This window comes from Alligator sinensis, unplaced genomic scaffold (genome assembly GCF_000455745.1).
Source record: "Alligator sinensis unplaced genomic scaffold, ASM45574v1 scaffold1108_1, whole genome shotgun sequence".
NCBI lineage: Eukaryota > Metazoa > Chordata > Crocodylia > Alligatoridae > Alligator > Alligator sinensis.
Window position 1 is genome coordinate 1236848 of NW_005842256.1, and position 17273 is coordinate 1254120.

The window sequence follows — 17273 nt, forward strand, 5'->3', positions numbered from 1 at the left end:
TCTCCAGGAAATCTGTAACCTCTTTATTTTAGCTCTCCATCTCCAGATTTATCTGGGCAGTTCCCCACATTTCATTGAGAATGGAAAGACAGAGCTATGCCAGACAGCTATGCCAGATCTCCATACTAGAGACAAAGTACTCTGAATTCTTGAGCAGTGTTGACAGCTCATGTAAGAAAGCAATTATAATTTACTTGTAAAGTAGAACATGGATTTTTTTTTGTATGTGGATTGTTCGGAACCACCTTAGCTTGTAGCAGATTGCCAAATGGAGGACCTGCCACTCAATGGTTTGTGAGGCTTTCCCTTCAAAGTGCACCGCTGCTAGTCAGCTGGAACGCTGCCACAGTCCCATGCAGCTTACTGAAGAAGCAGTGCCCTTTGAAATAAAAGCTACAGTAAACAGCTGGAGCACATCACTGGCCCTGGATAGCTGTTTTTTGAGCAGGACTGTATGACCCCCATGCTAGTTCTCAAACCCTCATTTGTGCAGGCAGGTAATGAACCTAACTGCAAAGAATCTGAATTCTAGTGTAGTTCCTCAGCCATTGCTTTCTAGAGGGGGTGCCATAGAGTCTGAGCCTTGTTTCAGGATAGTTCTCCTAAAATAATGTTCACATAGGGTCATAGTTTCACTGATTTAGAGGCATCTCACATTGCATCTATTCTATTCTTCCTCAGGTATAAAGCAGGTCTCACTTGCTGATATACCATCACTGAGAGTGTATGCTTCCCTGCCCCTCAGTGTTAATACAGTCTACAAAGAGAAGTGTGTATTTGAGCCAAATGATGAATATGAATCATGGGTGATGTATAGCTAAAAAAAAAAAAAAAAAAAAAGGCCAGTTCCTGAGGCTAGGATCCTCAGGTTGAGAAAAAGTACAAAGAATGAGAATACAAATGCATGGGGACAGCTCTGTGTTCTCCTAGGTCAGGGGTGAGCAAAGTGTGGCCCACAACAGGTTCTGTTTCCCAGGAGTCCCTGTCTTTCACAGACACCCCAGGAGTGGGTGGCCATGACAGCACAGGGCCAAGGTTTCCATGGAGACTAGCCCCAGCTGCCCTGGCAGGGTGCACAGCTGGGCAGGGAGCTGCTCTGGGGCCGGGGCCAGGATCTTGTGACATTGACATCGTAGTCTGGAGCTGGGGTAGAACCATGATCTGCTGCCTGCATGTCCCTGCCTAGTGCATGCAGGCAGCAGATCGAATCTCTGCCCCAGCTCTGGTCTGCTCTGTCACCACCGCAGGATCCCAGCTCTGGCCCTGGAGCAGCTCCCCGCCCAGCCGCTCACACTTGCCAGCACTGCTGGGGCCAGTCTCCATGGAAATCCTGGCCCCATGCTGTCTTGGCCCTGCTGCTCCTGGGGTCTCCATGGAAACCAGTCACAGCGATACAGGCAGGGGCTGCTGGGAAAGGGAATCTGGCCACTGGCCAGATCCACTATTTTGCCCACCCCTGTCCTAGGTTCATACATCAGGAAAATCCTAACACTTTACATACATATTGGGCACATCTACACGAGGCGCTATGTCGCTGTAGCAACGAGCTATGGTAACGTAGTATCGGCGGGCACTAACTGTGACGCCACCACTACTGCACAGTAGCAATGAACTACTGCGCAGTAGGGTCAAAAATTGCTTGTGCACTACCGGGACTGTGCAGTACCAGCGGGTACTGCACAGTCATTTAGTACTTGCTAAAGCAAGTGCTAAAGCAGTACTAAATGACTGTGCAGTACCAACTGCACAGTCGGGGGCACTTGTAGATGCACCCAAAGATCCTAGGACATCTCAGGTTCCCAAACTGCTATACAGAACTAAACTATTCACTAACCACTGAAGTTCAGCCATTGTGGAGAATTTGGGGAGACGTAAAATTGCTGTTTCAAACTGGGATTTAGGCAAGGTATTAGAATTCATCCTAGTATTTACTTGGCATAGCTATATAGCTTGTGAGATCTAGTTAGAATATGGACTAAATTGGTATTGTGGCATGTTCTAGGTGGGGGGGTACATTGTGAACTGAGAATATATTTGGCAATGTTAGCAGTGCATTGAATCCATAAGGATATATAATCCAAAACTACTAGTCCTTGTTATTGTGATAGTGTCCAAGAGAGCTTACCTTTTCATACATATTATCAGAGTTTTATTTCAATCATTTATATGGTTGTTAATACCATCTCAAAGTAGATTGACCTAGTTATGCCTCACAAAGGCCACAGTACTCCTTCCTGAGCTATATGCATCACAAGCTTGCTTTTAACACTGAATATCCTAGTCAAAGCTATAGGGATCAGTATGTGGAAGGAGCCAAGGTCTGTGCCTGCTATGTGGATGAATGCAGCACTCTTTAATAAAAAAAAAAAAAAAAAAGGGTGGGGGGAGTTGGTAGGTTGTTGGATTGACAAGGAAGTAGCTTGTTATCCTCTACAGGATGAGAAAGAATCGAAACCAACTTGAGGAAGAGGCAGCAGACAGGCTGGCTTTATGGTAGGCTGATTTTTTTTATTGGGATGAATAAAAACTGCAAATAGGGTAGCTATCACTTGTGTAACCTGAATGGATTTCTAACTACAGCAGTGTGAAGTAGCCCAAGACGGAACTCGATGTGAAAGAACCGTGCCATTCATCTACATTCCCGGTTGCTCGAGGGCTCTGCAACGCAGCGGAACTCTTCTGTGTGTTTATAGAAAGACGTTAACATTCCTCTCTTCCTATCCAAAAAGGGAAATGAATTTAACCTACTTACAAAGTACTTCTACCCTTGGGACCAGTGCAGGCTGGAGGAATAAAAACAGAAGCTACAAGGTAGTGCAAACAAATAGCAGCAACAAAAATATCACTCCAGGATCCTTTGGGATTCCCACTGCCTGATTTTTCTAATCTGGCTCCCTTCGCAGCTGCAACTATGGACTTCTCCTCAGAGGTCAGAAGGACAATGTCAGACTCCCCTTTAGACAGGCTTATTCCATCTCTAAGTAACAAAGTCACCCTGTGAAACCTTATAGGTGAGATACCTAGTTTGCCCTCCCAGTTGCTGAATGACCCTGCCTTGTGAGGATCATTTGATACTTTCCCAACAAGCATAGAGAGGCTGAGAGCTATGGGACTCTTCAGCCTGGAGAAGTGCAGGCTCAGGGGCGACTTGGTGGCTGCCTATAAGTACATAAGGGGTGTGCATCAGGATCTGGGGGAGCGTCTGTTCTCCAGAGCACTCCAGGGGATGACACGGTCCAATGGTTACAAACTCCTGCAAGACTGTTTTAGCCTGGACATAAGGAAAAAAATCTTTACTGCCCAAGCCCCCAAGGCCTGGAACAAACTCCCCTCAGAGGTGGTGCAAGCACCTACTCTGGACACTTTCAAGAAACATTTGAACGTTTATCTTGCTGGGATCCTTTGACCCCAGCTGACTTTCTGCCCCTTGGGCGGGAGGGGGCTGGACCCAATGATCTTACGAGGTGGGACCTGATGATCTTCCCGCCCAAATGTCTATGAAATCTATGAACATATATCATGGAGATGAGGACAGATGTTCCCAATACTTGACCATAGTTGGTTAATGAGATGTGTAGGCTTTCAGTAGGCTTCCTCCTCCCATCATGAATGTCTCAGTTTCCAGGTAGCCACCTTCAGAATCAGATGCTTTCAGACTGAGGTGGCCTTTCAGTCTCCTTAATTTAGGAGTTGCTGCCAATGCCTTCAGACTCTAGGCAATATGAAATTTTTTTTTTAAATCAGGCAATTTCCCAGAGGCACTTGAGGAGGAAAGTTAATTCAGTCACCGTCCTAGCCTTCTTTAGAAAATAAGGCAGTAGTATTGTTTGGTGGACCAGAATGAATAGACAGCATGAATAAGAATCTAGATTTCCCTGTAGAACTGCTGGATGACGTTTTCATAGATGCATAGTTTAAAGCAGAAAGGGTGGTCAAATGACTCCATCTCAACTGCTGTACAGCATAGGCCAGTAAATTTTACCCAGTTACCTCTGTATGAGCCCAGTTTGTATCTGACAAATGCTACCTTCCAGAAAGGCATCCAGTCTGATTTAAAGGCAGCAAGAAAGAGAATCTGTCATCTCCCTTGGTAGTTTATTCTAATGTTTGATCACCCTTGCTGTTAAACAAGCATGTCTTATTGCACATTTGAGTTTCTCTGGCTTCAGTTTCCAGCTGCTTATAGTAGTTCTGCTTTTCTTAGCTTGAATTAAATCTTTTTAGTTCCCAATATTTTCTTCCCATGACAGTATTCATACACTAATCAAGACATCTTTCATGAATTAAGCCTCAGTTTCCCCTTCTATAATATGGGAATGGCATCCTTAGAGAAACATTTCAAAATCAGCCGATAGAAATATCTAAGTTTTTTCTTTTGTCTGTCTGTGCAGGACACTGACTTCAGAAAACTGACACTGAGATTCCACTTGGAGGCTTTCTTGGCTCCTAACTCTCCTCCCCAGCACTGGGGTTCCCATTTCTGGGAATATCTCATCTGTGATTTTTCTGGAATTTATCATAACTCTAATCATATATTTCTTGTAACTGCCTTAAAACAAACCTGAGTTTAATTGCAATGTGGTAATTAGTGATGAATTCTGCATCCATTACTTAAAAAGGCCCATCCGCCTGAGCTGGGGACAGCTGGTAACTTTCATATTATATTCTGCTGAGCTGCATTGGGGTGGGTGTTTCTGTGCATGCCACATGTGCTCTGACTACAAAAATGGGACTTTGAAAGCAGATAATGAGCTTTCCTCAAATGGGAAGGTCAGCGCTACTATCCGATTACCTGCCATAGTGATATGATCCTCTTACAGTACAGCAGGGTACAGGAGATGGCTATTATATAAACAGTGCCAGCAGTTTTCAGAAAGGTGAATGGCTAAAAAAAAGACTTTGTCTTAGAAAGACACTGTGAGTCTGAGGTTGGGTACAAGGCATCAAAACCAGGGGAATGTATCATCCACCCTGCGTGCTTGCATTGCTTGTTCTGTAGATGTTTACCCTTGTTTAGCAGAGATGACCTATGTGGGATATGAGGAGGGGTCAGAGCCATACTTTACCTCTCAAGTGGAGTATGGGAGAGGTGTGATTGAGGTCACTGCTTTCGTGAAGGGGCTGGGATATGGTACCTCATATATCTCCCTTTTGGCTGTTCAGCAGACCATCTTCAAGGAGGCTGGAGAAACGCTTGAGTAATGCCTGGCCTCTGCTCCACAAAGGGGAGTATCCTAACCGCTAGGCAACTGAGCTAAAAGTTGGGAGGTCCTAGCTCCTCCCCACCTCTTCTGATAAGTATATATATGGGTGGTGCTAGTTTGCACCAGAGCAAAATAGAACCACAAACCATGTGTAAGCATTAGCAATTGCAGTTATATGGCTATGTATGCACTATTTGGGTACATAAAGTGAAATAAGACTTAGGGTAGGGGTAGATCCACCATCCAGTCTCTCCCATCCACACATGAAGATACAGAAGAAGTAGTGCATCCCCAAGACCAGCTTTCCTGTGCTTCTGTGCCCTGGAAGGAATCTGTTCCCTGGTACATGAGCCAAGCAGGCAAGCTGTGTGCTTGAGACAGTATTGGTACCTTTGTGACAGTAAAGTGGTTTCTTGGTGCTGGCATAGCAAAAAGCCAAGGGGTCTGGATGTCTGCAGCAGGTAGTGGATCCACTTAAATTACAGTCAAGTGGGTAGTGCTACGTATGTACCCCAGCAGACTTCACCAAGACCTTGTGCTGCTTGCTCAGCAGTATTACCAGTGGCAGCCTTATGGCTGGCTGGGTTTGAAAGTTCCCATAGCTGCTGGAGTAGAAATCACTGTCCAGAGCATGTTTCTCCGCCCGCTCTGCTGGACACGGGATTGAACACCTGCTTTTAGGCTCAGGTACTACCTTGGTGTGCCTGTCCCTACTCCGCCCTCTCCAAGGGCTGGGGTCTCACACCCCCGGGGGCTCAAGTGCTGCTTCTTCAGCATGTCTGACCCCCCCCTCTCCTTTCCTCTCTTGCAGTAACCCACTGTTGTTGAGGTAAAATGCTGAGATGATGGATTTTGTTGTATTTGGTCACAGCCTCCACTTGCATTGTGTCTTCAATCTCTTTGAAAGTCCTTGCCTGTGTGGTTAGTGCCAGGTCATCGGCATATGCACATTTCCTTGAAGATATAGCAGGCATATCACTTATATAAATGTTGTGGAGAGGGGTGGGCAAAATGCAGCCTGTGGGCCAGATGCAGCCCACCAGGCCATTCTATCTGGCCCATGGGGCCCCTAAAAAATTTAGAAAATTAATATTTTTCTGCCCCTGGCTGCCTGTCATGCGGCCCTCGATGGCTTGCCAAAACTCAATAAGTAGCCCTCCGCCCAAAATAATTGCCTACCCCTGTTGTAGAGAGGCAGGGCAAGAACACTTCCCTGTGGGAGGCTATTAGAGTCCGTGGTTTGCTTGCTTTGTCTTGGAAGTATACACACATCTGTTGGTTGCCCAGAAACGTTCACAAAAGGCAGAGCAGTATGGTGTATGGGAGAAGGTGGGACAGTTTTAGCAATAGACCATGCTTCCAAACAAGTATCATATGCTGCAGAAAGGTCAATGAATGCAGAGCTGTTCTTAAGGTTACACTGGAAGCCAGCCTCGATGTTCATGGCGAGAGCAAGCACTTGGTCACAGCAACTTTGGTGTGACATTAAAACTGACTTGTTCTCAGGAATGGATACCTTGGCAGTCTGGCTAATCCTTTGGAGGATGAACCACACCAGTAGTTTGTAGGCTGTACAAAGCAATGATATCAGCCTTTAGCTCCCAGGATCACTGGATGGGTTCCCCAGTTTCAGCACAGCAATAGCCATTGCTTCACACCAGATTCAAGGAATTTGGCCACTTTCCATCACATTTGAATAGAGGCGCAGAAGCCACTTTTGAGTTATTGGTCCACGATGGTGGTGGAAGTTTAGAGGGATTCTATTCTTCCCTGCAGCCTTCCCTGATTTTGTTGCACTCAGACCAGCCCTAAGTTCCTCAGTAGAGAAACTGTCTGAGAGTTCAGAGGATTCTGGGCAGTCGGCCATTGACTCCTTCAGTTGCTGCCTGATGTCCTGCTTGTAATACTTTTCAAGTGGTCCCTTCAAATTCGCGACCAGTGTTGCGGCAACAGTGTCCTGTTTGACCGGTGAATTCACAGCTTTTGCAGAGTGAGTTGTTCCAAGTGTCCTCAGAAGGTTCCAGGCTCGGCGACTTGAACGCACGAAATCCAAGGATTCCACCACTCCACCTATTTCTGGCATCTAGCAGTGTCCAGGGGCTCAAGCAAAGCTGTTGCCAGTGCAGGATTGCCCGACTGTAGGTATGTTGGAAGAGGTTCTCGTACTCAGAGTTCCAACAAGGAATGTGTGTCTTCCTGTATCCACACAGGATGTTGTTTTTTTGCGGCTGTGATGAGAAGGGCTGCAAAGCAGTCATGCTCCTTTGGCATTGTGGGTATTCGGTGAATAGTTTTTTCAACCTCAGCTATGAACCTGGACCAGTTTGCCCTACCAAGGTTCCACCTCACCATCCATTTTGACTGTATAACAGAGATTTCAGTTCCAACGTGGCTCATGACTGGCCAGTGTTTCTTGTATGGGAAGTCAGAAAGCACATTTCTAGACACAAGGTGAGGGGCACCATCCCTGTGAGTCGAAACAAAGGTGAGGTCTGGATTATAGTCCTGTCCCCACCTCGCAGACCTAAAGTATGGTGTAGTTTAGCATCTTACACAACCTGTACATCTTCTGCTGATGTCCAGTCTGTCAAGGTTTCCCCATTCTTGTCATTGGCCTCATACCCTCATTCCATATGATGACTGGTGAAGTCTCCAACATACTAGATGAGTGTTCAAAAGTCTGCAGAGCTGGTTGGGGCCATTTTTCATTGGATGGCTTGTAAACATTAACAGTTGTCAGTTTACCAGGCATGATAGATGTTGTGCAAATGCCTCAATTTTTAGAAGATAATAGTTTTGTATAGTGGAATATCTCATTCTTCACATAGATTGCCAGGCTGTATTTTGAGTTGTAAGTGTTGGTGGCAAGCTTATAGTCATCTGTCTTATAGAGGCAGGCTTGCTCTTCACTCTTGACATGGGTTTCATGAAATGTTAGTACATCAATTGAATGTCTTTAGCATCTTCCCCAAATAGTCACATTTGGCCCTCAAGAGACTGTCAACATTCAGTTGGCAGATCCATGTCCCAGGACCTAATCTTCTGAATGAAGGACCCTTAAAAGGACCTCTAAAAAGACTCTTAAAAGGACTTTTTTGATTTCCATGGTTGTTGCTTCATCGACCAGGAAGCCATTGAGTGTTCAGTCACCATTTTAATGACATTAGTTGTGGATTTTCCTGTTTTGGATTTCCATGTAGCAGGGTGGGCCATGAACAGGCTGTTTATGAGATCATGTGCGGTTTTGTCAAAAGCCTTGCTGAAATCCAGATAAACTATATCCACTTTGTTTCCTTCATCCACCCAAGGAGTTATCTTGTTGAAGGGAGAGATCAAATATTTTGGCATGATCAGCCTTATCTCCTGTCTTCTCCATCTGCCCCACTTAGCTTCTTGTTCACCAAGCTTCTGTTGAGCTTCACATGCTAATGGGCCTCTCTCTACTGCTCCTCTTCCTTCCCTTCATATACCAAACAGCGTAGTTATTTTTTTCCTGCCATACCACTCTGTTGTAGTGACCCCAATGGGGGATGCAGTGTTTTGGTAGACTGTCAGGATTCTGACAAAACTCCTGTAAGCACACAGATAGAGCTAAATCAAATTTGCTACTTGTTCCCCACTCCAATGACGCCTTCCAATGAGGGCAGTGGTTGTGACTAAGAAGTATCAAGGGCTCTGCCTTCCTACTTTCACAGTGGATAGCCTTCCTTTTTCTGCTTGATGTCATAGCCTTAATGTCTTTTTAATGTGATGTTAGTGGATGAATATCAAATTGTGGACTGGACTTTATAACTTTCTTCACTGTGCTTTGGGTTGCTTCCAAGAGTCACTGATGGCCATGAATTAAAACAGGCAGAGAATATAAGCCTACATTCCTATTCCTATCACGATTCCTGCCCAAAGCTGCTGTTCTTTCTTCCAATGTTTTTTAGCTGAATTATTATTGCTGTCCAACAAACCTGCATGTGGCTGCATCTCATAAGGGAGCCTTAAACATCGCAAATAGTAATAACCACAGCAGCTAGCCTATGAGCTTGCTTACAGATACCAACCAACTTTTGTAAAAATAGAAACATTTGGCCCTAAGAGAATATGCAGGCTTAAAACCAGCCTTAATAGTGATGGCAGCACAAGGCTTTTTTGTATTAGGCTCCAGTCATGCAAAACCATACAAGTGCTTAACTCTAAGCAGCTTGGATAGTTTTACTGAAAGCAGTACATATTAACATATACGTTTGCATGAGTTCAGATGGTGTGTTGGTATGTCAGTATGTGCAAAGTTACACACGTAAGATTTTGTAGGGTCTAGACTATAAATTACTAGGCCCATGTTACTGAAATATGATGCAGGGATCAGGAGACAGTGACTAGAAATAAAACATCTTTACAGATTTCATGAGAGAAACTCTTTTTCCTACAGTGTTTTTGAAGGAGCTGATAATCTGGTTTAGGCCCCAAGTTTGCTTCTATCAATAGAAAATGTTTTAGAAAATTTAATGGATCAACACTTTTAACTCATAACACACCTTGTACTAAATCCAGATGTACCATGGAAACTCTAGCATAGAAGCATAATGCTAGAGCACAAGAACCAAAGAACAGAGCTAACTACAAGTTGAAGTGAATCCAGCCAGCATGGGTTCATGTAAGTCAGAGGTGTCAAAGATACAGCATGTAGCATCCACTTCCGCCGCTCCAGGATATATGCTAGATCCAGTGTGCGAGGCCAGTCTGTGTTTTTCAGTCTGATCTGTGGACTGGCCCTGCACAACTCATCCAGCCTACAGAGCTGGATGAGTTTGACACCCCTGGTATAAGTGAAGTGCAGAAAGCAGAGGGATGTTTATATGAAATCCAAATTGACTAAAGCATAGAGATGAATTGAGCCCTACCCATAGTGACAAATACATTAGACATCTACAGTTTAATCCCTTTTTTAATCACTTGAGTTGTTTTGGAATTTGTCAAAATTATTTTTATTTTCATAGTGCTCTTTTTCTAACATGGTTGATAGTCCAGAGGCCTGTGCAGTGTAAGTTGACTGATCTCTATCCAGTTCCCTGATACTTTTGATTGGACACTCAAGAGTTTCAAGTGGTCTTCACTGCAAGGGTCCCCACAAATTTTGCTGATGGTTAAAACACATTTTCTTGTTAAAACAGGCAAACAGTTTTTCATGTTGTTTGTGTGGGTCTCACACAGGAACAGGAAAGAGAAAAACTGAGGCCCAATTGAATATGCACGCACATGCTTAGTTTTGAATATGAGAAGAATCTCAAAGGTAGCAGTGAAACTGGCTGGATACAAAGTCTTGTAAAATACAGAAACTGAAAATAAAGCTATTTAGTCTCTACTCTTTCATTTGCCTTGATCTTCACTATTCATTTTGACAACAGAAGAGCAACATTTCAAGTGTTCCTTTAAGAGTGACAGGGGTGTAGGTTGTAACCATGTTGGTCTAAGGACATAGGCAGACAAGGTTCTTTGGGTGAATCGGATATCTTTTGTTAGACCAACTTAAATAGTTGGAAAAATGTTTTAGCAAGCTTTCAGGTTTAAAAACCCTTTGTCAGGCTTAAGAAGTCTGCAGTTGGTGTGTGCTCTTAGAGTGAGTGATTTGAACCTGGAAATAAACCCTTTGCCTGCGTAGAGCTGACATTCCAGCACCCCTTGTGGAGGGGGAACAGCTTGCCTGTGATTGCAGCTTCTGGGGGTTGATAGGTTTCTGTTGGCCGTTCTTCTCTTCAGTGGTGGTGGTGCTGTTTGCAGGAATCTTATGCTAGTGAGAGGTATCAAGCTGAGAGGCCTGGGAATTTCTCTTTATCCCCAGAACAGGCGGGGCATGGGCAGCAACCATGTAGCCTACCTCATAGCACCCTGTTCTTTCCACCTTAATTGAGAAGAGATACAGTTACCATGGTTCATTCTGACTTGAGTCTGTCAGCAAAGGAGTTAATGTGGACACCCTTCTACTGGAAACTGGCCAGAGACCAATCAACAGATATTAGATGGACCTTTCAAGTAGTGGGAATGACCTCTGGTCACTACCAATTTGGATTGGATTTGAAAGTCTCAGCATACAATTACCAGTCCTATAGCCACTCAGTGTCCTCATTCATACTTTACTGTGATCAGCTGGACTGCTGGGAAGATCTAGGATTATTTACCATAACACATTATTTAAGCTGCAATGGGCTGACACAGTAAGACACTAATACCATTAAGACGACTGCTAGTAGCATCTGTCTGCACCCCTAGTTTCTTAAGTCCTAGTATTTATACTGTCACATTCCTAGTGGGATAGGACAGAAAGAGTGCATGTACAGCAAGACCTAGATTAGTGGCTGAATCCTACTGACCTGTGTGACCTGTGCGCTTGTGTGCAAGGAAATGGCTACAGAGACAGTGTAGATGTAGCATGTCTGGTACATTCCAGTCTCCCAAAACTCTGGGGTTGAATTAAGGGGTAACTTGCTAATGCTTGCACACACAGTGGGCATGTCTACACGTGCCCATACGGCACCATTGTTACTGTGCTGTCATCTAGTACTTCCTTTTGGAAGTAGTAAATGATGGTGCAGTAACAGCATGTACTGCACCATCCGTGCAGCACATGGTTATTTTAAGCCGCTACATCTCTGTAGTGACACGCTATACGGAGGGAGTGCTTCGCTATGGCGATGTAGCTGTGATGTCACAGTTTTTGCCCCCTGACAGTATGTCACCATAGCGTCATGCGTAGATGTGCCCAATGAATAGTACTTGTAGGCCACAGATGCAGCCCCTTTCTGATCATCTGGGCACCAGAAGGCTTTGGGGACAGCTGTGTACAAGAGGCAAAGGAACAGTGCTACTAGCAGCGTAACTCCTCTCTCTGCCTCAGGAGAAAAGACTTCAAAGATTTCAGTCTGCTTTCTGTTGTCTCTAATTGTCACCCAAGGGACAGGATTCCTGTCTGGACTCGGTTTCAGTAAAGGTGGGGGAGGAGGCATTTCCTTTATCTTTACTCAGGGAGAAACAAAGGTTCACTCTCTTCTTTCAGCTTCTTTGCTTTTTGTCGCTGTGGATTCTTGTCCTATTTCCAAAGGGCTGTTTTGTCTCTGCCCCCCCCTTCCCCAAATACTGTGCTCTTTGGAACAGCTGATGGTGTTTTCTCAGAACAGGCCTGAAATAGGATGGTGATGCAGCAGCAGAGCAGCATAGAGGTGCATTGGTAGAGCTACATCTCTGGGATAGGGAGTTTAGGACTGAAATTGCAGGAAGGGTTGCAGATCAGGACTGAAGAACTGTGTGTATGAGGCCATAGATGGAAACTGCCAGTTAGAACAGGTGTGTGTCAGAGCCCAGGACTGGAAGAGCAGAGGGCCTGAGGATGGGGATTGAAAGTTTTACTGTTTTAGCCCTGTAAAATTTTAAAACAATGTGCAAACTCTTAGCAAATTAGGGTTACCAAGACTAGAATGGCTAAAGGTGAAAACAGTCCTCCTAGTAGTGATAAAATAGCTTCCCCGTCAAGAAACCTCAAGTGCCTTTCCAAAAAACAGAAATCACTAGAGCATTCACCATGTGGATATTTTTGAAGCTTAGGGCTGTGGCCATGACTGCAGATTTCAAGCTAGTTGTTCATACCGCAGGTATAGGAAACACAGGGCCAAATTCTACTTTACCTATTAGGCATGCAAGGAAACTTAGGTCCACTAGCTACTTTTATAATATACTGTTATCTTGCCCTTAGGTTTGAGTGACAACAACGAGGAAGAGGAGAACCACCCACCTTTTGCATGAACTTTCTCAGGGATTTGGGCAGCATTGAATAGATTGCACTGAGGTGTCTAAATCCACTTAGATGCATAATAGGTAGAATAGAATCCATCCCATACTGTATTCCTAATCCTGTGATTGTAAAAGGAGTGCATTTTTAAAATCATACTGAAATAACTTTCACAAGATGGAGTGGTTGGAGAGGGATGGGCAGTTTTAAGATGTAATGTGTATCCGTCTTGGCTCCTGGGACAAATTGATTGGGTCTTGCACTGGTAATTGCCAGGTCCTGGCCCCATGGGAGCCTGATATATATTTCTTGTTTCCCCAGGCTTGTCGTGATTTTCTGGAGTTAGCAGAGACCCACAGTCGAAAATGGCAGCGGACCCTACAGTATGAACGAGAGCAGAGGATCCGCCTAGAGGAAACGATTGAGCAGTTAGCCAAACAACATAACAGCTTGGAACGAGCCTGCCGAGGAGCCCCTGGCCTATCCTCGAGCACCGCAGGAATCACCAACACTACCAAGGGTGAGCAGCCTCCTTCCCAGGGATGCCAACATGCTGGGATGCTAATGAGGGGAACATGGGCATGCCAAGAACTCCTTCTGTTGTACCTTGGAATGCTACCGCTGCTGTGACATTGTAGGCTCAGCAGTCAGCCGTGAGCTGAGGAATCAGTGGAGCAGGAAGGCCATGAGCATAAATCAGCAGCAACACAGGGAGAGGTGGAAGGGGGGAGAAAGGCATGAGTGACATCTTGTAGGGCAACAGATAGATAATACCTGAATATTCTTGCCAAAGGTGGTTGTAGACATAGCTAGTATAACAGGTTAAAAAGATATTAGACAGGTTTGTGGAGGACAAGACCATAGCAAGCTGTTAAATGGAACAATCAGGGATATGTTCTATGGTATCTCTGAATCAGTGATGGTTGATGAGGGTACAGCAGGGGATGGATCACTCAAGACATGCCTCATTTATATACTCTCCCTCTACAGCAGTGGTGCTCAACCTTCAGCTCATGTACCAAATCTGGCCCACGGGTCTCCCTATCAGTCCAGAAATTTGGTGAAAGCATTAATTGCCATTCCCCTGATGCCAGATTTCTAGGTCCATGGGTGTCAAGCCAGCATGTGGCCAGATCACATTCATAGAGTGACCCCATGCACCAACTCTGTGTCGGATCAAGCCCATGGATCAGCCCCATGTCACTCATCTGGCCTGTGGGTCTGGATAGGTTGGGTACCACTGGCTTTAAGCATCTCCTACTGCCACTGATGGAGACATGATGCTGAGCTAGATGGACCATTGATTCGACCAAATATGGCACTGTTTATGTTCTTATGGTCCTAACAGCAGAGATGGGATGGGTAGGCAAGATACTACTGAAGCTTACAAACCTTTTCGTGGGTGAAAGCTTGTTGAAGGGACACAAGGCAGATGTGGTCTTTGAGGAGACCTCTTCCAAGGTGTTAACTCCCCAAGAGAATCCAGATCTTTCTGTGGTTGTCTTTAATGGACTGAATATTCTCAGTAGACCACTGCATCCTGGTGCTGGGCAGTTTGAATCTATGCATTCCAAAACTGGGTCAATAAGATGAGTTTATAGCCCCATATCATTGTGTTCCTGCAGGTTTGGAAATACTTGAATAAGCTTAGCTGCAAGATACAGGAGTATATATGTTTGTTAAATGGTAGACTGCTCACTTAGGCCTATTTAGTGACCACAGCCATGGGCCTAGGCCACTATGTAACTCGTGGTTGCCAGTGATGGGCAGCAGTGGAACTAAGGTCACCAACTAAATGCTTGTGACAATGAATGAGAAAACAGGATGTGCTCATGGGGTCACAGGGACAAAACAAATGCACCCTGGGAGGGCACCAAGCAGCCTACCCTGGCCAGTGCCCACCAGCTCTCAAAAGCGGCCAGAGAGCTAGAGGCTACTGCCCAATGGTACTCTGCCCGGATGTGGAAATGGAGGAGACCCAGGAAAAAGGCCCCACAGTCCCCGGGGACCCTCCCAACCAGAGCCTCCTTCCTGGTCAGCCAGATGGCCAGCTTGGCCAGGGCCAGGAGAAGGTTGGCCAGGAGGTCCTGGGCCTTGGTGGGGCTATGGATGGGAAGTGCATAAATAAACCGGTGCAGGGAAAAGTGCAGACAGAACCTCAGCAGGAGGTTCTGGAGGAGGAGGTGCAGGGGCTGCAACCTGGCGCACTCCAGGACTAGGTGCACCAGGGTCTCCCTCTGCCCACAGAATGGACACATGTTGGGGGCCATCTTAAAGTGTACCAGGTATATGCCCGTCATGACAGCTCCGTGAAGGAGCCGCCAGCCTAGGTCCCTGGTGGCGCAGGAGATCAAGGTGGAGTACACGGGTTTGTTGGCCTCGCCCTTGCTGAGGGTGTCCTGCTGCTGCTCACTTTGGAGAGCTTCATGTGCCTTTACACCATGAATGTATCTATGACATCCATTTAATAGATTTCATAGACATCAGGGCTGGAAGGGACCTCGGAAGATCATCGAGTCCAGCCCCCCGCCCAAAGGGCAGGAAGTCAGCTGGGGTCATAGGATCCCAGCAAGATAAGCATCCAGTTTCATCTTGAAGGTGTTCAATGAAGGCGCTTGAACCACCTCCGGTGGCAGGCTGTTCCAGACCTTGGGGGCTCGGACAGTAAAGAAATTCTTCCTTATGTCCAGCCTGAAACGGTCTTGTAGTAGTTTATGACCATTCGACCTCGTCGTCATCCCTTGGGGCGCTCTGGTGAACAAACGTTCCCCCAGATGCTGGTGGTCACCCCTGATAAACTTGTAGGTGGCCATCAGATCACCCCTGAGCCTGCGCTTTTTCAGGCTAAAGAGCCCCAGGGCTCTCAGCCTGTCATCGTAGGGTCTGCTTCCCTGACCTCTGATCATGCACGTGGCTCTTCTCTGGACTCTCTCAAGCTTCTCCACATCCTTTTTGAATTGTGGAGCCCAAAACTGGACACAGTACTCCAGCTGCGGCCTCACTAAGGCCGAGTACAGGGGGAGAATGACGTCCCGGGATTTGCTTGAGAAGCATCTATGGATGCAAGCCAGTGTTTTGGTCGCTTTACTAGCCGCCGCATCGCATTGCAGGCTCATGTTCATCTTGTGGTCAATGATGACCCCCAAGTCTCTTTCTTCCATAGTGCTAGCCAACATAGCACTGCCGAGCCTATAAGGATGCTGCGGGTTTTTTTTCCCAAGGTGGAGAACCTTGCATTTATCAGCGTTGAACACCATCAGATTCTCATCCGCCCACTTGCTGAGCCTGTCCAGGTCAGCCTGGATAACCTGCCTGTCTTCTGGTGTGGATGCTTTGCCCCAAAGTTTGGTGTCATCGGCGAACTTGGCCAGTCCGCTTCTGACTTCAGTGTCCACATCATTAATGAAGATGTTGAACAGTATGGGTCCAAGGACCCCTTGGGGGACCCCACTGGTCACAGGACACCACGATGAGTGACTTCCATCAATTACTACCCTCTGGGTCCGACCCCGGAGCCAATTTTCCAGCCAGCGGATCGTGGAGGACCCAAGGCGACAATTGGCCAGTTTCTCCAAGTTTCTCCATTGACCCGTGTCTAATCTTTTTGCTGATCACAAGAATTACTGGAGAATAAAACCTAGCTGCAATTACTGTTCTTGCCAAATCATGTTGGGTGGAATTCTGTTTCCTAAAACACTGCACCTAAATGGCAGTTTTCTAACTGCTCAAGTGGCATTTTTGTCACATGCTACAATTTCATTCCCCCCCGTCCCCAGTTGACACACAACCATGGATAGAATTGCAGCCTGTTACAAAAAAGCCACTTATGCAGCTAAAAAAATTCCATTTAGTCACTCAAAGGGAAGTGGAATTCAGCTCCTCCTTCTCAAGAAGGACCTCGTGGCTGGACTAACTGAAGGCATTCGTTATAATATTTCCGAATATAGTGATTTTCAACTGGAGTGTGACAGTAGTCTGGGGTTCTGCAAGATCCTTTGAAGGGTGCTGTAGCACCAGACCCCTTCATGAGGGGGTAAGCACTGGGTCCTCTGTACGCCTTCACCTGGCACCTGTCTCAGTGTCCTGGCACCACTCCCTGCAGCCCCTCCCACCAGCATGGGAGGAGTGGGCAGAAGCACATTTCCAGTATAGCTCATTCCCCTGTTCCTCCCGTGCTCCTGGAGCTGGTGGGAGGGGCCATAGGGAATGGTGCCAGAACACTGGGATGGGTGCAGGATGTACGGTGTGTGGAGGAGCCATTGCTTATCTCTTCACATGGTGGGTGGGGGGGGGGGGGT

At 46.1% G+C, this 17273-nt stretch overlaps 1 protein-coding gene across 1 annotated transcript in view; it reads left to right on the top strand.

Annotated features, from left to right (window-relative positions):
- The window catches only part of LOC102380750 (oxysterol-binding protein 2), a 346753-nt gene that overhangs the window by 276946 nt on the left and 52534 nt on the right, over positions 1–17273 (top strand). The window contains 1 exon segment of the mRNA XM_025208840.1: positions 13297–13495. Within this exon segment, the coding sequence (XP_025064625.1) occupies positions 13297–13495 (199 nt within the window).